Raw genomic sequence first — 23754 nt, 5'->3', positions numbered from 1 at the left:
CACCTTCACTGTATTCTGTCAATGAGAAGCAGGTCACAGGTTCCACCATCAAGAGAGTGAATTAACAGTGAAGGGGAAGGGATTGATTATTTGTATAATTTGTATAAAGAGTTTGACTCATTGGGGATTAATTACCTTAGAATATGTCTGCCACCAACTGGAAGACAGAAAAAGGTGTATTGGAGGATGGACATTATGTTAATAACAATTTCAGTATATTGGATCTATCAATAAGTAGCCCATGATTGTGTTTGGGCCAGGAGATGATAGTCTGGTTTAAAACAAAGTGATCCATCTCACAAAAATGTTCCAAGATGACTCATAAAGGATTTATAGTTTAGGCCTTCCTGCTTATTAGCTGTTAATCCCTGAATTTTATAGTTTCTTCATCTGTAAAATAGAGTGGAATAATCTACCTTATTTATCTTATAATATCAAATAAGAGAACAGGTATAATTGTACTTTGGAGACTGTATACATACAAATGGAGACATGGTATTATTAATAGGGGGAGAGTAAGAGCAACTTCCCTTGTGAAGTGACAAGTTGCTGTGAACTAGTTTCCAGAGGAAAATTGTTTCTCTCATCACTGATGGAGTCATTGTATATTGCCACTTAAGTAAACATGCAGAGTAGTTTGTATTTATTCATCCATATGTGCAAACATTCAAAGATGTGTCAGTTCAGTTCAGTCGTTCAGATGTGTCCAACTCTTTGAAACTCCATAGATTGCAGCACACCAGGCTTCCCTGTCCATCACCAACTCCTGGAGCTTACTCAAATTCATGTCCATCAAGTTGGTGATGCCATCCAACCATCTCATCCTCTGTCATCCCCTTCTCCCGCCTTCAATCTTTCCCAGCACCAGAGTCTCTTCCAGTGAGTCAGTTCTTCGCATCAGGTGGCCAAAGTACTGGAGTTTCAGCTTCAACATCAGTCCTTCCAATGACTATTCAGGACTGATTTCCTTTAGAATTGACTGGTTGGATCTCCTTGCAGTCCAAGGGACTCTCAAGAGCCTTCTCCAATACTACAGTTCAAAAGCATCAATTCTTTGGTGCTCAGCTTTCTTTACAGTCCAACTTTCACATCCATACATTACTACTGGAAAAACCATAGCTTTGACTAGACAGACCTTTGTTGGCGAAGTAATATCTCTGCTTTTTAATGTACTATCTGAGTTGATCATAGCTTTTCTTCCATGGAGCAAGCATCTTAATTTCGTGGCTGCAGTCACCATCAGCAGTGATTTTGGAGCACTGCCAAAATAAAGTCTCTCACTGTTTCCATTGTTTTCCTATCTATTTGCCATGAAGTGATGGGACCAGATGCCATGATCTTAGTTTTCTAAATGTTGAGTTTTAAGCCAATTTAAACTCTTTCACTTTCATCAAAAAGCTCTTTAGTTCTCCTTTGCTTTCTGCCATTAAGGATGGTATCATCTGCATATCTGAGGTTATTGATATTTCTCCCAGCAATCTTGATTCCAGCTTGTGCTTCATTCAGCCCAACATTTCTCATGATGTACTCTGCATATGAGTTAAATAAGCAGGGTGACAATATACAGCCTTGACGTATTCCTTTCCCGATTTGGAACCAGTCTGTTCCATGTCCAGTTCTAACTGTTGCTTCTTGACCTGCACACAGATTTCTCTGGAGGCAGGTCAGGTGGTCTGGTATTCCCATCTCTTTGAGAATTTTCCACAGTTTGTTGTGATCCGCACAGTCAAAGGCTTTGGCATAGTCAATAAAGCAGAAGTAGATGTTTTTCTGGAACTCTCTTGCTTTTTCGATGATCCAGCGGTTGCTGGCAATTGGATCTCTGGTTCCTCTGCCTTTTCTAAAACCAGATTGAACATCTGGAAGTTCACAGTTCACGTATTGCTGAAGCCTGGCTTGGAGGATTTTCAGCATTACTTTAATACTGTGTGGGATGAGTGCAGTGGTGCGATAGTTTGAGCATTCTTTGGCATTGCCTTTCTTTGGGATTGGAATGAAAACTGACCTTTTCCAGTCCTGTGGCCACTGCTGAGTTTCCCAAATTTGCTAGCAAATTGAGTGCAGCACTTTCACAGCATCATCTTTTAGGATTTGCAGTAGCTCAACTGGAATTCCATCGCCTCCACTAGCTTTGTTCCACTTGACTTCACACTCCAGGATGTCTGGTTCTAGGTGAGTGATCACACCATCGTGGTTATCTGGGTCATGAAGATCTTTTTTGTGTAGTTCTTCTGTGTATTGTTGCCACCTCTTCTTAGTATCTTCTGCTTCTGTTAGGTCCATACCATTTCTGTCCTTTATTGTGCCCATCTTTGCATGAAATGTTCCCTTGGCATCTAATTTTCTTGAAGAGGTCTCTAGTCTTTCCCATTCTATTGTTTTCCTCTATTTCTTTGCATTGATCACTGAGGAAAGCTTTCTTGTCTCTCCTCGCTATTCTTTGGAATTCTGCATTCAAATGTATATATCTTTCCTTTTCTCCTTCACCTTGTTTATTGAGCTCCTACTGTGTGACAGATGCAGACAGGATCAGGCTGGGAAGCCGTCTCCCTTCTCTTAACTGTTACTGTAAAATGCCAACTGTCTGGTGAGTCCCACATTTGTATGTGAAGGTAGTTCTTTTGATTGCCTTCATATTTGTTGAGTGACTAACAGTTTTTAATAATTGGGATCTTTTGTTTTATGTTTTGTGCTTAAGTGACTGCCCAGAGGCTTGGAATGCCATTGCTAAAGAAATCTGCTGCGGGATTGGTAGAGCACGTGTTGACTACAACGGATCCTGTCCTCATAGAGACTTACAGCTAAACATGGTTGAGTCCTGAGACCCCTCAGCAGGGGACTGACCTCCATACCATATTAATACCACACAGACACTTGAGAGAAGAAACTTGACATTTCTTTTCTCTTCCCTGAGTTCTTAAGAAAGGATGATAATGTGTTTCTTTCATTTAAGAGATATCTGGAAATTTGGTATGAGCAGTAAACAGTTTAATATAGTGAACCCAGTTGGGGACCAAAAGTGGTTCTTTGTGACTATCCTGCTTTTTATTCCTAAAATCATGGATGATTTAGAAGTCAGGAATTTGGAGAGTAATTTTAAAAAGTCAGAAACATCAATTTGAGCTTGCTTACATCTGAAATGATTAACAATCAGTGCAGTTTATGAACTATTATTAGCTTGTACTCAGTCCATACTTCATGGAGTTCTGTGGTTAACTAAAATATGTTTTATAGGTGTAAAGTTTATTTTTCAAGTGGGTAAAGACAGGCAATCATTTGATAGTTAGAGACTTCTTCCTTATATTGATCAGAAGACAAAGCAAGGATACTAGATGGGACACTAGCCTCAGTCTGGTTAATAAGTTGTTCAGAGCTCTGCATTTAGTGCAAAGAGATGTGTCGGTTCATCAGTTTTCTTATCAGTTTACAGAAGAGATTTAAAATACACTACCTGTACCAGGAAGTGGTTCCATAGTTTTCCTTTTGCTGGAGCCAATTTCCTTTTGAAATTAAGAGGAGATTCACATTTGTAATGTCCTTCTCAAAAACGGGCACTTACTAGCATATTTTAGAAGTAGTTTAGAGTCTTGTACTGCTCTAGCCTAACCAATAATTGCCACTGGCCTGGTATACGGTAGCACTCTTGTAACTGTTTTGCACTTTTGCTGCCTTTGTGATCCTTTAAAAATATAATCAGGACATGCATCGGGCTTATGATAAAATAAATCTCACTGTGGACCTTTTGGGTGTTGTCTGCCCATGTCTCCAGTGTCATTTCATACCACTCTTCCTTGTTCATTCACTGAGCTGTGGAGTGGCTTTCCTCCACTTTGTGGTCTTCCCACATTTTGTTCTCTGCTTTAGAAGGTGTCTTGGCATGTACCCTCCCTCTTTCCCAATTTTTACCTATAAACTGCATGCACATACACACATACACACGTGCATACTGTGACACATATATTCTTTATTTTCTCTCTCATTTTTAAGGTATAAATTATATACAAATGCACAGATCTTAAGTATATAATTTAATGAATTTTTGCACGTATGCATACCCATGTAACCGTCACCCAGGTCATGAAACAGAATTATTTCTAGCACCTCAGAGGGCCCCCATTTAGTCCCTCTCATCAGACTGTTATTATGATCTCTTTTTGCCATAAATTAATTTTGTCTGGTTTTGAAATTCACATAAATGCAATCTTCAACGGTATCTTCTCTTTAGTAGTCTCACTTTTGTTTGACTCACTGTCCTATCTTGTACATTCTTTACCTGTCTTATCTTCTAGGACTCAGCTTTAGTGTCCCCTCCTCAGAGAAGCTTTTTCTGAGCACCAGGACATTCCTGGTCCTCTGGGACAGCACCCCATTTATTGCTTTTCATGGTATTGATCACAGCTGTGATTATGACTTGTTTTCCTGCTTACTGTCTTTCTCACACTAGACTATGGGCTTGGTGAACACAGGACACATTTTGGTCTTGTTCACCACACTCTTTCTGGCGGCCTAGCACAGTGCCTGGCACAGTCACAGGTACTCAGTCACACATATTTGTTGACTTAATAAATGAATGAATAATGAACCCTGCTTTATTTCCAGACTTGTACTGAAGTAAAAAGAAAAAAAGTCTTGCAACTTTTGAATATTTGACAAAATATCATCTAAGGTAATTCTGGATTTCATTAAGACTTCTTTGTGAGCAAGGTTGACTAATTGCCATTGGTGACAGTACAGAATTCTATACCCAATAAAAATGACTAAATGTGTGAATAGCAATCTTGAGGGGACTGTTTAGAAGTTCAACCTTGATCCACATTTTTATAGAGACTTAGATGAAGTCATTGCTAATATGACAGTTTTGTTTGTTGTTTAGTTGCTAGGTCACATCTGACTCTTTTCTGACCCCATGGACTAGCCTAGCAGGCTCCTCTGTCCCTGGGATTTTCTAGGCAAGAACACTGGAGTGGGTTGCCATTTCCTTTTCCAGGGGTTGAACCCACCCAGGAATTGAACCCATGTCTCCTGCTTCGTAGGCAGATTCTTTACTACTGAGCCACCTGGGAAGCCCAGCTTTACATGCTAAGAATTTGGGGGTGCATAGTTAGTATGTGGATTACTGAGTCTGACCCCCAAGGAGATCAGAAAGATGAGTGATCTCTAGCAGGATGAAGTGTTTAAATGGTGAATGTAGGGTCTTACACTTAAAATCCAATAATTAGCTTCATATGAATGTAGAGAAAGGTGGCTTTGCAGTCTGTATAAGAAAGGCCAGAGAAGTTCAGGTGACTGAAATTGTGTCTAAGTCTGCAGAATGACTTTGTTTCCATGGGAAATTAATACAGTGTTGAGCACCTGTTTGAGAAATAAGTTATTGAGGGAGAAGGGCTAATGCACCTTCTTTGTACTCATGCACCACTTGAAATGTTCCTTTTGCTCTGAATCACACTTTTGTGTTGGTTTAACAACAAAATGGATTGAATGGAGCACTGGTTGTCAGACTAAAGCCCCCAGACACGCTGTTTTGGGGATGAAGTTTTAGCACAACATGCCCATTTGTTTTCTTATTTTCTGTGATTTCCTTCTGCTTCAGTGGCAGTGTTGGGTATTTATTACAGAGACCATATGGCCTGCAAAGCCTAAAATATTTAGATTTTCTGGCATTTTCCAGAATAAGTTTTCCAACTTCTGGTCTAGAGAACTTGACTATGATGATGAAGGGGAATGAAACTGTGACCAGAGAGGAGCAGCACAATGAATGTGAGATTTTTTAACCAGGTGAAGAGAAGATTTAGTGCGACAAATAGAACCATCTTCAAATATGGAAAGCATTATTGTTTGGAAGAAAAATCAGAACCTTATCTGTTTAGCTGTGTAAGGGAAATTGAAAACATGATAGGAAGTATGGAGCAAGGGGAGGATTTTGTTATCGTGTAGAAAAATTGTTTTAACATTGGATTGGGGTCTTTTTAGAAGTAATGAGTGTTTTGGTAACCAGAAGCATTTAAAAAGAGGCCTGGAACTTCCCTAGTGGTCCAGTGGTTGGCACTCCGCTGCAAGGGGGTATGAGTTCTGTCCCTGGTGGGGGAACTAAGATCACACATGCTATGAGGCATGGCCAGAAATTAAAAAATGTAAAGAGGCCTGATGACTTTCACCTATCACGTAGGTGAGAGTCAGGCACATGAGAACTACATGCCTCCTGAACTGTTGGATTTCTGAGATTTTGCCTTGGAATGATTCTCAAACTCAGGCTGTGGTTTGCAAGCGTTTCTTCAAGGCACTGGCTTTGTCTGGCCTAACATTGTTTTGTGCTGTGCTGTGCTGTGCTTAGTTGATCAGTTGTGTCCAACTCTTGACCCCATGGACTGTAGTCCATCAGGCTCCTCTGTCCATGGGGATTTTCCAGGTAAGAATATTGGAGTGGGTTGCCATGCCCTCTTCCAGGAGATCTTCCAAGCTAGGGATTAAACCCAGGTCTCCCACACTGCAGGTGGATTATTTACTGTCTGAGCCACCAGGGAAGCCCAACAGATTGTATTGGGTTGGCCAAAAACTTAGTTTGGGACTAAGGAAAAACCCAAACGAACTTTTTGGCCAACCCAATAGATCAAGCAAGTTCTGCAGGCCTTAACAGGGGTTATTACCTGATTCAGATATTCTGGTGTCTACCAAAACATCATTCCAATAGAAAATAAAAATATATTTGACAGGCATTAACTGAATCTAGTTTGGCACCTTTAAAAGTTTACATTTTGCGTATTGTTCAGGCATATGAAAGGTTTGACTCATTCTTCTTTCCTCCTATTGATTCACAAGACAGTTTTGAGTTTCTTTGTTTATACCAGGTGATATGCGACCTTGAAAAAATACTCAAATGTGTAAGGCTGAACCCAAGAGCACTCTTTAGGTTTATTGTTGGCTACCTTTTGTAATCTCATATTAAATTTTCTCGCTATACTTGAGCTTACCAGCTGTTATTAAATGTAAAAAATCCAGTTAGGCAGACACCATTTTGTATTGAGTTTTGTAATCTTTTCATACTTCTACTGTTCCCCTGAAATAGAGATTTAGAGGTAAAACTCCAAATTTATAGAGGAGCTTTTCTAATCAAAATACCATGAGTAAATGACCTTTTAGATCCAAGTTCGAATTACGGAAAGCTGCTGAATGAGATGCATTCAGCAAACATTTGAATTAAGCATTGTACTCTGTACATTGTATTAACTATTTGTGTGATGTCCTGAACTGTGTTCTTCTAATTTGGACTTCTTTCAACTTTGTACTTTGCAGCAGGTGGTAGACTTGAAATGTCTGGTTTTCCCGCTTATGTGACCTGCTGGCTACATCATGTGGGTCTGGGTTCCGACCTTGGTGAAACGGAGGAGGCCAGGGCCCTCCCACTTTGTCTTGGGCAGCTTTCGGGGTTCATGATGGTTTTATGTCCTCAGTCTGTAAAGTTAAATTCAGGTAGTCCTCTCAGTTACAGTCACATTCATTTTGCAGAGGTTCAGATGTCATGGTATCTGTTATGTGGAAAAGCTTTGTAGACTGTAGAGAACTGTGCAAGTAGAAGTTGATTTTAGCACAAACCGTAATATTCATGTAAGGGGGGCTTCTTCTGAGAGTCTGGGTGCAGCTGCAAAGCTTCTCGCTCTGAACAGAGTTCTTCTTCATCATTTTCTTCTAAGTTATCCCATTTTGTCCAAATGAGTTGGAGAAGTGGAGGCACTCAGACATGGGTTCTGTTGAATAAACATTTGACTTCCTAGCTGACTCTTTGTGAGCAGTATTTTAAATGATTTCTATTTATTTACTTTTTGCTCCATCTCACTTTTGAATCTTGAAACACTGGTGGGAAACATTTCCTGCATATCTATAAAACGTTCAGGAGGAGAGCGGGATTCGGGGGCGCTAAAGTTGCAGGGGCAGGGCGGGAAGGAAGATCCGGAGTGGGGCAAAAAAAAAAATTCAGGAAGAAATTTTGATCTTTAATGATGTTTTTTTTTTTTAAATCACATAAAGTGCTTACTACTTATTTTATAGTCATACTGAACATAAGTATAAAACACAGTTGAAACTTTTTTCAAGCATTTGACTAGTATGCCATCTTTTAAATGTCAGCTTGTTAAATTAGGTAATATTCCCAGTTCCTGAGGATGAGAATTGTTCCTTAACAATTTTGTATCCCTTCTTCTTTGAATGTAGTGAGTGCTTCCTACATGCCAGGCACTCCAGTATGTGTATCTCTGATTAATAAGTCATCAACATGACTCTTAAAATATTACATAATTAAATAGGGAAACAGTGGAAACAATGTCAGACTTTTTTGGGGGGGCTCCAAAATCACTGCAGATGGTGATTGCAGCCATGAAATTAAAAGACGCTTACTCCTTGGAAGGAAAGTTATGACCAACCTAGATAGCATATTCAAAAGCAGAGACATTACTTTGCCAACAAAGGTCCGTCTAGTCAAGGCTATGGTTTTTCCAGTGGTCATGTATGGATGTGAGAGTTGGACTGTGAAGAAAGCTGAGTGCCGAAGAATTGATGCTTTTGAACTGTGGCGTTGGAGAAGACTCTTGAGAGTGAGTCCCTTGGACTGCAAGGAGATCCAACCAGTCTAATCTAAAGATCAGCCCTGGGTGTTCTTTGGAAGGAATGATGCTAAAGCTGAAACTCCAGTACTTTGGCCACCTCATGCGAAGAGTTGACTCATTGGAAAAGACTCTGATGCTGGGAGGGATTGGGGGCAGGAGGAAAAGGGGACGACAGAGGATGAGATGGCTGGATGGCATCACTGACTCAATGGACGTGAGTTTGAGTGAACTCCGGGAGTTGGTGATGGACAGGGAGGCCTGGTGTGCTGCGATTCATGGGATCGCAAAGAGTCGGACACGACTGAGCGACTGAACTGAACTGATACAGATATTTTGTTAGAATTTTTCAAAGTTTTACTAAATAGCTTAACAGTTGGGGCATACCTTTGAATATAATGTAACCTGTTCTTTTCTTCCTTTGTTTATTTAAGGAATCCATTTTCCTGCTGTGAAGGGATCTGTCATTCTTTTGGTGCTCAAAACACTCTTAAGGACACATAATGCTTATATATACAGCACTTCCTGTGGGCTAGGTACTCTTCTTAGTGCTTCATGTATGGTATTAGTTTATCTAATCCTTATGGCAATCATTTGAGGTAAAACTTTGATCCTAATTTTATAGGTGAAAAAACTAAGAGGATTTAAGTAACTTGCCCAAGATTGTAGCACTAGTTAGTGCATTAGTAATGGTGTAGAAGGTGACGCAGCAAGATTGTCATTAGTTGAGAGTGATGAAGGAGGTTGCCTGAGTGGTCTGTGTGTGAATGCACAGGGTGCTTATTATCCTGCATAGTAGGTGAGCACTTGAAAGCAATATAGAAGTTTCTGCTGCCACATTGTAATATTATAAAAGCTAATTTGAGTAAAAAGAAATCTGGCTGTACTTGGCCATCTTTGCCCCATTCATGCTTTTCTAGTTCTGTTATTTAGATAAGGACATCATATAAGTAGATACATTCTTTAGGTTACTTTTGTACTATTATTTTCATTTGAGAAATATTGTTCCGCGTGCTGTTATGCAAGGATTAACTCTGAATATTTTCTTTCATTTCTTAACAGTACAGTGCTGTGGATACCAATCCACTCTCTCTGTATGTCATGCACCCATTTTGGAACACTGTAGTAAAGGTAAGATGATTAATAAGCATGCATTTGGGTTTTAGTAAAGTTTAAATATTTTAAACTGTTTTATGGAGTACTGCAGATGTAACAATAAGACCCTTAGAGAAACTGCCTCTCCCATCCTCCCTTCCCTTAGTCACATACCTTTTGATTTATCTTATCACTGAAGTATAAGTTTATACTTTAGATCCATTATATTTATAAAATGCTTCTTAAATGCTTCTAAAATATAATGTTATGATTATAAAAGTTTGTTGATTATAGAATTATTTAGAACATAGAAAATAAAAATGCTTATTTCTGTTAACTGGAGATTATGATTTGCAATTTAATGTATGTAACTCCTACATATAATCCAAATTTATGGCTTTTATTATGACAGATTTGTATGTTGTGGTATATAATGGACAGAAATTTCACTACTTTAATTATTTTGTAATTATTTTGAAAAAAATAGGTATTTCCTACTTGGCTGGCTCCAAATCTGATAACCTTCTCTGGCTTTCTGCTGCTTGTGTTCAATTTTCTACTTTTGGCATACTTTGATCCTGACTTTTATGCTTCAGGTATGATTATTGCTTTAATATAAAATCTTAAATAGAAAATAAGATATGGCTATTTTCTGATTCTGTTAAGATGCTTGCAATTCTGAAAAGTTTTGAATATTATCGGTTCAGTTCAGTTGCTCAGTCATGTGTAACTCTTTGCGACCCCATGGACTGCAGCACGCCACGCTTCCCTGTCCATTACCAACTCCCAGAGCTTGTTCAAACTCATTTGTTCATCGAGTCAGTGAGGGTATATAAAATGTTAGAATTGGGTGTAAAAGCTAAGTTGTGCTTTCACAATCTGTTATGTATGCTTCTAAGAAGTTTTAGAAACCAACTTGATTTCTAGAATTTGGATATGCTACCTAAAAAGCAGTGAGGTTTTTGTATATAAAGAGTAATTGGATTTATAAAAAGTGGAAAATTAGGACTGTGACGTTTTGCCTCGAAAGAATATAAGCATGGCCCAACAAACCTACCAGAAATATCCCTTCCCTCTTTCTAGTTATCGAATAAAAGTCCCCCTTTTATAGAGGGAACATGATCTCTCCAGCCCTCTGCACAGCATTTGTACTTGCCCTTAATAACTCCCAGTTTCCTCTGAAAATGGTTGAAAAGTGAAGTGAAAATGTTCATCTCTCAGTCATGTCTGACTGTGACCCCATGGACTTTAGCCTGCCGGGTTCCTCTGTCCGTGGAATTTTCCAGGCAAGAATACTGGAGTGGGTAGCCATTCCTTCTCCAGGGAATCTTCCCAACCCAGGGATCAAACCCTGGTGTCCTGCATTACAGGCAGATTGTTTACCACTGAGCCACCAGGGAAGCCCCCTGAAAATGGTTGTTAGACCTTAAATATTTATTGACAGAAGTCTGGGCCCTTACTGAGGAGAGGAAAAATGTTCCTTTGGAGGCAGTTTCAGCCTTTTCCCAGTGTCTTCTTTCAGACCTGTTGGTCTTTTCTTCCTTCCACACCCAGCTTCTGCCCTGGCCAGAGAGAATCTGGAGTGTATTTGGGGTTGGGCGGGGAGGGCATATGTGGGAGACAGTGTTTTTTTTAATTGCTCAACAGGTGGATGAAGTTGAGAAGACTAGAAAGATGGAGGTAGATGAGTGTTTTTTGCATTCTAAGTTAGAGGATATATTTTCCAATAAGAATACTTATAAATGATATAGTCAGGAGTTTAATACTGTATTTCATCTGTGTTATGGGTTTAGCAGACCTTTGTGCACTGACCTAGAGAAACTAACAATCTCTCAAAACTTTGTGTTTGTAGGAGAATTTAGAGTTTTAAACATTTAATGACTTTTGATATTATAAGAATTCTGAATATTGAAACTATACCTATGCCTGACTTGATAAACTGAAAATTTTAACCATTGCTCCTCTATGTGCAATAAAATGGTAATTGAATATCATAAAATACCATGTGAAAGATTAAATTTCATGAAGCACGATTTTGATATTAAGTGGGTTTTTTAAAAAAAAATTGTATTTCAATCCTCAGAACAGCCTCAAAATCTTTGTGACTAGAAATAGTATTTCCTTTGACTAAATAAAATTATCTACTTAGCTCTAAAATATGTAACTATATATATATATTTCCCCAAGTCATACAACTTGAAGGACCAGATGAACTATCTAGTCCCAGTATTTTTAGGAAGTGGAAATCAGGAAAGGTTAGATAATATATTCAAGGCTACACTATTGGTTGATTATAGAGCCAGGACTAGAACCCAGACCTCCTGAAGCTCACTTGTTCTATCTTAGGGGGGAAAAGTGAGGTCCAGACATTTCAGAATGATCCTGATGACTAAATCATCCAGTTGAGGTGATTTATCTATACCCAAATCCGAAGGTCTTTTGTTCAGCTAATAATTTAGTGAGAGAGTATAGGTTGAGGCTTTTTACATGTTTGTAGTATAATCATAAACAACAAGGATCGGATTAAACACAAGCATTTTTTAAATTCCAAAAACATTTTTCATTCTAGGCACATAAGTAATTTTCAAGTAAAGAAGAACATTCAGTCTTCAGTTACGATTAAAGCTCAAAATAAATGCTTATTGTTTATGAGGGTTGGGCAGTTACTTCTTGGGTTTTGTCGGAGTTTGCTGATATATTCTAGTATTTACCTAGTTATGCATTTAAGATACACTATAAAGTATTTCAGCTTCTATTTAATAAAGAGAAACATTTCTCTTTTGACAGTATAGGCTATGGTTCCAACAACTGTACTTAGACTGCATTAAAACTGGGGTTGCTTTCCTTTCAGCACCAGGTCACAAGCATGTACCCGACTGGGTCTGGATTGTAGTGGGCATCCTCAACTTCATGGCCTACACTCTAGGTAAGAAATTGGCAAATATTCATTTTAGTCAATGGCTGGCAAAACTGTCAGCAAGGTTAGCTACCCAGTAAGTTATCATTTTCTCCTATGTTTAATTCATTTTAACTAGGGTTTATTAATATCCTGTGTAACTTGATAAATATATTCTTGAGTTTCTCTGTGAAGAATATTGTCATTTGCTGGGAATTTGGGGAATAGGATGGCGTTGGCAGACTGCCACTGGTGGGCCACATCTGGCCTGTTGTCTGTCTCTGTAAGTCATGGTTTACTGCGCATTCCTCTGCATGTCTGTGGTTGCTTTCCTACGGCAGAGGCATAGTTGAGTAGTTGCAACAGAGACCATTTGGCCCACAGTGTCTAAACTATATACTCTTTGGCCCTTTACAAAAAATATTTCCCAACTCTGGAATAAGACATCATTTTTGCCATGAGTTTGGGAAGCAATACTGACGTGTCAAATAGTTGCAGAATACTGAGAAAGGTGCTATAATAGAGTACAGCAGGGGAACAAACACAGAAGTGATCAGTTTTTGTTTGGTGGAAGCAGTGGTCAGGGAGGTCCACTGGGCCAGGCCACAGCATCTAGTCTGCCAAGAGTGCGTTTTGTTGGGATCATCGGCGCGGCTTGTCCTGCATTCTTCAGGTCTCCTTCCCTGCTTTATTTTTCTCCACTGTGCTTAAAACCATATGACCCACTTGTATGTTGTCCGTCTACTCTAAAATGTAAGTTCCTTGGGAATTGCCTGGTGGTCCAGTGGTTAGGTCTCTGCGCTTTTTACAGGGTGGGAATTGCACTCCTGGCTGGGGAACTAAGATTCTACAAGCTATGTGGTGTACCCCCTTCTCCTTTTTTTTTTTTTGTGTGTGTGTGTGTATATATAATATAAGTTCCTTGAGGGTGAGTGCTTTATTTAGTTCATTGGGTGCCCAGTGTTAAGAACAGTACCTGCTACATGGGAGGCACTCAGTATATGGTTTTTAAATGAATGTGAAGTAGCAGACCCTGAGTTAAAGTTGCTTAGGTCTCTTCAGATAAAGATGAGTTGTATTCGTAACACCAGGATAATTTGGTACAGGGATTAAATCCTGGCGTGGTGAGTGGCCAGAGCTGTTAAGAGTGGGGAAGGAAGAAAATGAAATTAAGAATTAGACAAAAGCCTAGTTTTTTTCTTTTTAAAATTCTATAGACAGAGGCTTTGTGCATTCATTATTAAAGATAAGCTGGTTTTTGAATTTTGCTCTAGGGAATTCTCAGGCTGTCCAGTGGGTAGGACTCCATGCTTTCATGTTTGAGGGCCCAGGTTTGATCTCTAGTCAGGGAACTGAGGTCCCACAGACTGTGTGGCACAGTCAAAAAAAATTTTTTTTTCTTGCTATAGAATTTGGTTACTAAGGACTACTTGGGAGGAATAGGGACAAGGAGAGGGTGGCCTGAAGGCTCTGGCTTTTCATAGCATGTCTCAAGAGTCTTTTGAAGTACTGTGTTCTCTGTTTTAGGTTGCCACAATTCTGGCAAAAATCCTGACCTAACATGAACTGTTGGTTGCAAAGCTTACCTTGAACTAACAGTTTATAATCTTCGTTTATTCCACCAGTGTGGCTGTTGTTATGTTTTGCTGCAGAAATATTAATGTGTTGGGTCACAGGACACTGCTCTAGATTTTGCTCGTGGGTTTTTCATAATACATGGGATGGGAGCTGAATTGCCTTTCTTATGAAAACACATTATGAAACACATCATGAGACATATGACACATTATGAGACCCCAGATGTATGGAGCCAGAATGGGTTCAATGAGAAGACATAGAAAAACCTAATCATTACATAGTTCATGGATTCAGTACTTGTAACTGCACAGAAATGGCACTGAGAATAGGAAATTAAGGCAGCAAATAATGAGAAAAGACTTTTAGAAAATATTTTAGCTACTCGGGGACAAAAAAGCTCCCAAACCTATGTAACAGAGAGATCAGTGTGCAGGCAGGAGTTTGCGATTCATCCTTTCATATAGGCCCTCAACAATATTTTTAAAGGCTGTCTTTGCCACGGTCTGAGCTAGTCACTGGGGATAATACTGTGGTGAGCTAGATAAACACAGTAATGATAAGGAATTTTAAATTCCTGGACTCTGAATCTTTGCAATTAGTCTAATTCTTTACTTCTTTTAATTTTGAGTATTTATTTATTTATTTGACTGCAGCGTGTAAATTTGGGTCTTAGCTGCGGCATGCAGGATCTTTGATCTTTGTGGAGGCCTGCAGAACCTTAGTTGCGGCCTGTGGGATCTAGTTCCTGGGAATGAACCTGGGCCACCTGTATTGGGAGTGTGGAGTCTTAGCCACTGGACCACCCAGAAAGTCGCCACAGTTAGTCTAATTCTGATGCATTTAATTAACAAAACTGTTTCTTTGGAGGAAGAATTTTTATAATTCAGTCTCTTGCCTTTCTTTTTGGCTGGGTTGTATGTTCTCTCTCCCTCTTCCCCTCTTCCTTTATCCCTTTCTCTTCCTCTACTGTTCCTTCCCCCATACCCCCAGGCTTCTCTGTTTCTGCCTCTAAATGGTGTTCCAACATGCTTTCTCTTTCTCCTTCTGTTATTCCCTGGTAATCCTGATCGTTAACACTATTGAGTTGACTCATGTGTTAGAATCTAGCCTTTATTTATCTTCTAAGTAGCTAGTAAATTACCCTTAGGTTGAGTTGCTTGACATTATTGTAGATAGCCTGTCAGCACTTCAATTTCAGCATGTAAAATTGTACTCAGCATCTTTTCTATCAGTCTTGTTCCTTCTTCAGATGTTCTTGTTTCTGGTAACACTACCACTTTCTTAGTTACCCAGATCTTCTTGTCCTTCTGTCTCACCTCTGTTTTACTGCATTGTCTTTTTTATTTTCTTAGTATCTTGCTCGCCTCCAGGTTTTCATTCCCACCACATTCCGTCTCAACCCATCCTGTCCTTTACACTGATGTCAGGTCTGTCTTCCTGAAACACTGCATGGCTTTCACTCTTCTTACTCCACTCAGATCATTTTAGTAGCTCCTCAGACTCCCTGATACTTTTAAATGGGCTCAAATCTCCCTTCTAGCCTCTTGATACTGCATTCTTCATGTATAGTTTCTGGTTGAATTAAACTACTTGGCATTCTCTGCACACACATGTGCTTTTCCATCTTAGTGTTTTTGCTGAGAACACTCCCTCCTCTTGAAACGACACACTTCTTTATCTCTTATCTACTGAAATCCAACTCATTCTTTATGTCCCCACTCAGATTTCATCTTGTCTGGAAAGCCAGTTTAGTTTATCTTAGCCTGAAGAGAACTTGTCACTTTTCTGTACTCTTCTGTGGTTTGTGATTCATCATATCAGCATATCTGTCATGTTTTGTCTCCTTTCTCAACTGTAAACTCTTTGAGGGTACAAACTTAGTTTATGCTAAGATTTTTATAATCTTCACAGCATCAAGAATAGTTGTTGTTTAGTCACTAAGTCATGTCCGCCTTTTTTGCAATTCCATGAACTGTATCTCACCAGGCTTCTCTGTCCATGGAATTTTTCCACGTAAGAATACTGGAGTGGGTAGCTGTTTCCTACTGCACGGGATCTTCCTGACCCAGGGACCAAACCTGTGTCTTCTGCATTGGCAGGTGGATTCTTTACCGCTGAGCCACCATACTATAAGAATACTACATCGTGGAAATTCCCTGGCGGTCCAGTGTTTAGGACTCTTCACTTTCACTACCGAGGGCTGGTGTTCGATTCCTGGTTGGGGAACTAAAACCCCACAAGTTGCACAGTGCAGCACCAACCCCCCCTATAGTGTGTTGTACAGTTTCAGTAAATTTAATTCTTAAAATTACTCAACACCATGTGCAAAGCCTTTTCTGAAAACACTTAAAATTATGGAAATGGTCCATCTGTAAAGAAGTGACTGTGATATGTAACAGAATGAAACATGTTATGACTGAAGTACTGAGTGTTTTTGGATCCTAGAGCAAGGAGTATAAATTATAATAAACAACTATTGAGTATTCTCTGGAGGGTTAAGAATTTGTGGCTAGTGGAACAACTCAGTTACTAGGCAGATTTGGAGGAATTCAGAGTTCAGTGCTCAGAGTTCAGAGTAGAATGCTTCTTTAGATGGAAACACCATTCAGTGTGACTTAACATTTTGATTTTTGGATTAAACTTTGAGAGATTACAGATTTTATTTCTGAAATCTTTGCATTGTAGGAATTAAAGGTTGGATTTTTATAGTACTGTCTGATATTTATACTTGAGTTAATTAACATTTCTATGGTACGCTGATATGTTTTGTTGCATCTCTCTCCATTTTATTAAAGACAACTTTCTCCATTCTGGTGCAGACGTTGACCTTTCCCCGTGTAATGTGTTTCGGTTGCAGATGGTGTGGACGGAAAGCAAGCCCGCAGAACCAATTCCAGCACCCCGCTGGGGGAGCTTTTTGACCACGGCCTGGATAGTTGGTCGTGTGTTTACTTTGTTGTCACCGTGTATTCCATTTTTGGACGAGGATCATCTGGTGTCAGTGTTTTTCTTCTTTATCTCCTGCTATGGGTAGTTTTGTTTTCTTTCATCCTGTCTCACTGGGAAAAGTATAACACAGGGATTCTTTTCCTGCCATGGGGATATGACATTAGCCAGGTGGTAAGTATGTGTTCTTCTTAAATTTTTCAACATTGCCATACATTTTTGGGAGAGTTTGTCATTCCTTCTTTATTGACCTTATGCTTTTTTGGTTAGAGCTGCTCAGTGCTTTAAATTTTTTCCCCTTTTTATTTTATATATATATTTTTACTTATTTATGGAAAATTTCAAATATGCACAAAAATATATGTATATGAAACCCTTGTGTACCTGTTACTTAGCTTCAGCAGTTAACACATGACCAGTCTCATTTCATATATATTCTTCCTTACCTTACCACCTCCCAATTATTTTAAAGGAAAATCTTGACATATGATAAATAGGCTACTGTATATCTCTAAGTAGTAAGATTTCTTTTAAAAAACTAAAAACACAGTGCCATTAGTACACTAAAAAATGAACAGTTTCTTAACAAACCTTCATTTAAACTGTTGGTTTTATGAAGAAAGTTATGCACATATAATTGTTGGCTTTTTGTCTTCATGGCCAGCTTTTCAGTGAGTAAAGAGTTTTCTCTTACTACCAGGGCTTGCTATTAACTCTCCCTGCCTTAGAATCCCAGCTTTTTGTGTCGCCGTTTTGCCCATCTGCATCTGAAGCTCCAGTAAAGAATCAGAAATTGGAGTGTGTTTGAAGAGGGGGATTGGGTGGGCAGATTGGATCATCCTGTGGCTAAACCAATTTATGAGGTGCCTTAGGAGGCTAGTCGCTTGCATTGTCTAGAAGTTAGTTATTAAAGAAAAAACAACCAACTTTAAAGGCAAGAAGACTTGCCACAGTATCAAATTTAAGCACATGTTTTGCTGTTACTAAAACTGTTTCCTAGACTTATGCTGCATAAAGCGTTGTTGATTGCCTGATCTTTCCAGCTGTTAATGCTCTGTATGCTTTTGTCTGCATTTTCCTTCCAGACTATTTCTTTTGTCTACATAGTGACTGCGGTTGTGGGAGTTGAGGCCTGGTATGAACCTTTCCTGTTTAATTTCTTATATAGAGACCTATTCACTGCAATGATCTTTGGTAAGAAGCTCCATGTTGAAGCCTGTTTTAACATCACTTTGTTATCAAAGCCAGTGTTTGGTTGTAACAAGCAACAATACTCTTTCCCCTCCAGCAAGTAGAACAACCCTATAACCTATAGGGTTTCAACCAAACCATTAAGGAAAATAAGGTTTCTTTGTTTTGCTTTTGTTCAGCACCAAGCTGCATTTAATCAGAAGGAAATACCAAAATACATCACACAAACCTTGTAAAATAACTATGCAAATTAATTTAGATATTGGAGGATCTTCGTTTAGGTGGACATTTAGTATTGATTCCCACTGCATATCTCGAAATCAAAGATTATTAGTTTGAGGAAATAGAATGACAAAGCACAGTGTTTATAATGCATCCAGTCCAAAAATTTAGCTTCTTTCCTCTCAGGTACACTCTTTCTTAAGCCTCTGAATGCTTAGTAAAGGTTTTGATCATGGTAATGCTTCTTTTTTGATTTTAGACAGAGTGGATATCTATAGGATAATTGAGTCAGGGAGAAAATTTTTATGGAAAGAGGCAAAGAGGAAGAGGAATCTGGGTTATTATTTGGGACACCAGGAGTGGCACTGAGAACTTTGTAGGGTTAAAACAACAAAAACACTTACTGGCTGTTCCTCTGTTCTCTTATCTAAAAAATAATCCTTCCCCTTCTCTCAGTGAAGCTTGGTTGCAGAGTGGGGATTGAAGGCTTAGAAACAGCCGAGAAGATGGTGCATTAGGCACTGGCTTTCAGAAAAGGCGTAGTTTAGGGATTTTCTGTCGCTCTGGACTGCAGATATTTTAGGAACCCTGCTGTAATCTACCAAATGTTCATTTTTGGGTGGCTGTATAACTGTGATTTCTTTACCTTGAAAAGGCTAGCTATTTTTCATCTGCTACCATGAGTGAATCTTTGATTTATGCAGCTTGTCCTAAGGCAGATTTGCTGCATTTTACATTTAAATGTTAATTTAGAGATAAAATGGTATCTTTGATATGTAAGTTCTGGAATGTTAAGTAGATACTTTAATAGGCTACAATTCTCTTTGTATATACATTTTTGGCAACAGTACTTATTAGGTAATGGTACTACCTATTGTATCACTAGAAGGCACATAGTATCTAATTGTCTCTCTTTTTATGGTATCAACAGTGACCAGAGGGTTGAGGTTTTGTACTTCTGTTCCAAAGTTCTGCCTTAGCTCTTCAGCTAATGGTACTAACAGATACTGATGATCATTGCTTAGGAATCCATTCTTTCAGTGGATAGGTGGGGGAATAAAGTTTGTGTTTTGATAAACTACCTCATAAAATTCATACTAATAAATACAAATCAAATTTGATAATATAGATATCTTACTTTGTTGATTTTATATTTGCTTTTCTTTTAAACTCTGACAAAAGTCTTTGCTTTCAGTGACACAAAAAATTCATTTGCTTTATTCCATAAAACAATAACAGTCTCAGAATGTAGTACCCAAATCAGCAACGATATCATTACCAAAAATCATTTAAGATTTTGATTTTTTTGCAGTTCCATTTGTCCTCATGGTTTATTCCACTGGAGATGCCCAGTTGGGTTATTATAGTCTAAAGTTCCCATTCTGTGGATATGTACATTTAAGTTTGTTTCATTTTACTTTTGATTTTTAGGGATTACTTTTTCCTTTCACATAATTACAAAGTCAGATCTATATATAAAGCAAGGTATATTCAAAGAAGTCTAGTCTCTGTCATATTCTTAGTTTTTAATTTTTTACTTAATCTTTCATTGTTTTTTTGTTATTATAAGTGTGCATGTGTGGTTTTATCACCCTCTTTCGTGGATAAATGGTAGCCTGCTATACGTATTTTATTACCTGTGCTCTTGGTTTCCCTCCACGTGATAGTATATCTTAGAGATCACTGCATAGTGATGTGTAGCCATCTTCCTCAGTTGTTCCTACAAATGCCTGGTACTTCGTTGCGTGATTGTGCGATTGTTTATTCAAACAGCCTCCTACTGATGGACATTTGGGTTATTTCCAGTTTTTTGCTGATATACAAATTGCTGAAGTAAATCATCTGTCCATGTAAACGTCTTTTTCATATTTTTGCCAGGGTATTTTGGAAGGGATCACTAGAAGTAGACATGTTAGTAAAGGGCAGAGGTGTGCAGTTTCACTAAATGCTCTGTTCCCTTCCATATGGGTTGTCTAATATTGAATTCCCACCACCCATAAATAAAAGTACCTGTTATTTAGTTTTCCCAATGTAGTATGTTGTCACACTTTTGGATTTTTGCCAGTTTGGGATAAGAAATGATATATCTGTTTAGTTTTAATTTGCATTTCTCTTATGGATGAACTTTCCTAGTGTTTGAGAGTCATTTATATCTTTTTCTAGTCAATTTTTGCTACAGGATTGTTAATGACTTCCTTTATTTTTAGAAGCATTCTATTAGGGATAGTAATCTTTTGTTTTGATATAAATGACATTTTCCCTCTTATTTGTTGTTATGTCTTTTTTTACTTGAAGCATTTTTTGTCTTGGTGTTTTTTATTGAAATTTTTATTTAATAAATAAGCCTAGAAATGAGGAACCACTGATGAGGAACCAGAATATTTGTTGTGATCATGCTATCCTTGGTGTTCATCTCATTCTACTCAATCCTTTTTTATGAATTCTAACTTTTCGATAGCCCATGCTTCCTATATTATGAAGTCTAGACCTTCCTATGGTAATAATAAAAGCAGGTCTGCATATGTGTGGGTTCTATCATTCTCATATATAGAGTTTACTAGATAAGTATTTAACAATTAAATACTCTTTACAGAAAGTACATCAAGTACTACTTAGAGTTGTTGTTCAGTCGCCCAGTTGTGTTTCTTTGCAACCACATGGACTGCAGCACACCAGGCCTCTCTGTCCCTCACCATCTCCTGAAGTTCTTGTCCATTGCATTGGTGATGCCATCCAGCCATTCCATCCTCTGACAACCTCTTCTCCTTCTGCCCTTAATCTTTCCCAGCATCAGGGATTTTTCCAATATGTCGGCTCTTCTCATCAGATGACCAAAATACTGGAGCTTCAGCTTTAGCATCAGTCCTTCCAACGAGTATTCAGGGTTGATTTCCCTTGTTTGATTTCAAATCTTGTTTGAAATCAAACCTTGCTCTCTAAGGGACTTTCAGGAGGCTTCTCTAGCACCACAGTTTGAAGGCATCAATTCTTTGGCATTCTGCCTTCTTTACAGTCTAGCTCTCACAACTGTACATGACCGCTGGGAAGACTATAGCCTTGACTGTGTGGACCTTTGTTGGAAGACTAATGTCTCTGCTTTTCAACACATGGTCTGGGTTTGTCATTGCTTTTCTGCCAGGAAGCAGTCGTCTTCTGATTTCATGGCTGCAGTTACCATCAGCTGTGATTTTAGAGCCCAAGAAAAGGAAATCTGTCACTCTTTCTACCTTTTCCCCTTCTATTTGCCACGCAGTAATGGGTGGTTTTTCCAGTGGTCATGTATGGATGTGAGAGTTGGACTGTGAAGAAAGCTGAGCGCCGAAGAATTGATGCTTTTGAACTGTGGCGTTGGAGAAGACTCTTGAGCGTCCCTTGGACTGCAAGGAGATCCAACCAGTCCATTCTAAAGGAGATCAGCCCTGGGATTTCTTTGGAAGGAATGATGCTAAAGCTGAAACTCCAGTACTTTGGCCACCTCATGCAAAGAGTTGACTCATTGGAAAAGACTCTGATGCTGGGAGGGATTGGGGGCAGGAGGAGAAGGGGACGACAGAGGATGAGATGGCTGGATGGCATCACCAACTTGATGCACGTGAGTTTGAGTGAACTCCAGGAGTTGGTGATGGACAGGGAGGCCTGGCGTGCTGCGATTCATGGGGTTGCAAAGAGTCGGACATGACTGAGCGATTGAACTGAACTGAACTGAACTGAATGGGGCTGGATGCCATGATCTTAGTTTTTTTAATATTTAGTTTTAAGCCGGCTCTTTCACTCTCCTCCTTCACCCTCATCAAGAGGCTCTTTAGTTCCTCTTCGCTTTCTGCCATTAGAGCGGTATCATCTGCATATATGAGGTTGTTGATGTTTCTCCCATCTGTCTTGATTCCAGCTTGATTCCATTTGATTCCAGCAAATGTTGGCAATATGATCTCTGGTTCCTCTTCCTTTTCTAAAGCCAGCTTGGACATCTGAAAGTTCTTGGTTCACATAATGCTATTTACCATTTAGAGAAGAAATAGTAAATACAGTGTTTTTCTTTGGCAGCCTATATAGAGCTCAGGCTTTCTACATGCTTACTGTGCTTAAGATTTTATCTTAGTTAAGTGCTTGAAAGCTACAAGTGATTCTGGGTTAATACATTTAGCCTTGCTCCCTACCAGTGCTCCTCAGCTTAACATGAAATAAGCTACAGAAAGTTTCTGAGGACATTGAAGACATCTTGTCTTCTCCTTCCATTCCCTCTAAGATTTTCTAATCTGGGAACATTGTTCCAGTTGGGCTTGGAAGTAACAGAGTAATTCCTCTTTTGAGGTGAGATTTCTGATTGTTGAATTATAGTTTTTTTCCATGTATTTTTAGCAAGTTGTGTTAGGAATTATTTGAAGGAATGTTCTTCTCTCTTTGCTCCTTAATGTCATAGCTGCATTGACAACACACCTCCCCACCCCCAAGCGAAGTTTAGTCACTGGGAATCCAGAATGGGCTAATACATTGAGTGACAAGGAAATATCCAAATGAAACGTGCAAAAGTTACCACATGTATTGGTTTGGAGTTTGAAACAGAAAAAGATTAGGACTTTATATCACTACAGATCACAGAATCAGAGAATTTAAGATTCAGGGGTCCCTAGAAAATCATTTAGCCCATCCTTATGGTACAGTTGTTTTCTCTGAAGCTCAGAGAGATTGTCTGATTTGCCCAAAAGTATTAAGATTTTTGGGGTCAACTGCAGGGAGCTTATGGTTAAAGCTGTAAGAGAAGATTCTCTGAGGGAGAGTAGATGCACCTTCAGTCAGTCATTTAGGAATATGTAGGAGGGAGATTGCCATTAAAGGACATCATTGAATGGTTGGATGGCTGACAGGAACACTGGGCAAATGGGATCACCAAGACCGAGAGGAAAGAATTGCAGTTAGTGGGTGGTCAGCCCAGTCATCTTACTTAGAAGTCAGGAATGAAGAAAGGATACTGAGAGTCTCTTGGACTACAAGATCAAACCAGTCAATCCTAAAGGAAATCAATCCTGAATATTCATTGCAAGGACTGATGCTAAAGCTGAAGAAGCTCCAATACTTTGGCCACCTGGTGGGAAGAACTGACTCATTGGAAAAGACCCTGAAGGTGGGAAAGATTGAGGGCAGGAGGAGAAGAGGGGCAACAGAGGATGAGATGGTTGGATGGCATCACTGACTCAATGGACATGAGTTTGAGCAGGCTCCAGGAATTGGTGA

At 39.0% G+C, this 23754-nt stretch overlaps 1 protein-coding gene across 1 annotated transcript in view; it reads left to right on the top strand.

The window, feature by feature from the left end:
- Window positions 1–23754, top strand: part of SELENOI (selenoprotein I) — a 45982-nt gene that overhangs the window by 8760 nt on the left and 13468 nt on the right. The window contains exons 2-6 of the mRNA XM_061433070.1: window positions 9657–9725; window positions 10177–10285; window positions 12541–12615; window positions 17021–17283; window positions 18195–18303. Coding sequence (XP_061289054.1) covers window positions 9657–9725; window positions 10177–10285; window positions 12541–12615; window positions 17021–17283; window positions 18195–18303 — 625 coding nt within the window. The remainder of the gene's footprint in view (window positions 1–9656; window positions 9726–10176; window positions 10286–12540; window positions 12616–17020; window positions 17284–18194; window positions 18304–23754) is intronic.

The sequence above is a fragment of the Bos javanicus genome, chromosome 11, assembly GCF_032452875.1.
Source record: "Bos javanicus breed banteng chromosome 11, ARS-OSU_banteng_1.0, whole genome shotgun sequence".
Lineage (NCBI taxonomy): Eukaryota > Metazoa > Chordata > Mammalia > Artiodactyla > Bovidae > Bos > Bos javanicus.
This window is presented reverse-complemented; position numbering and strand designations above follow the sequence as displayed.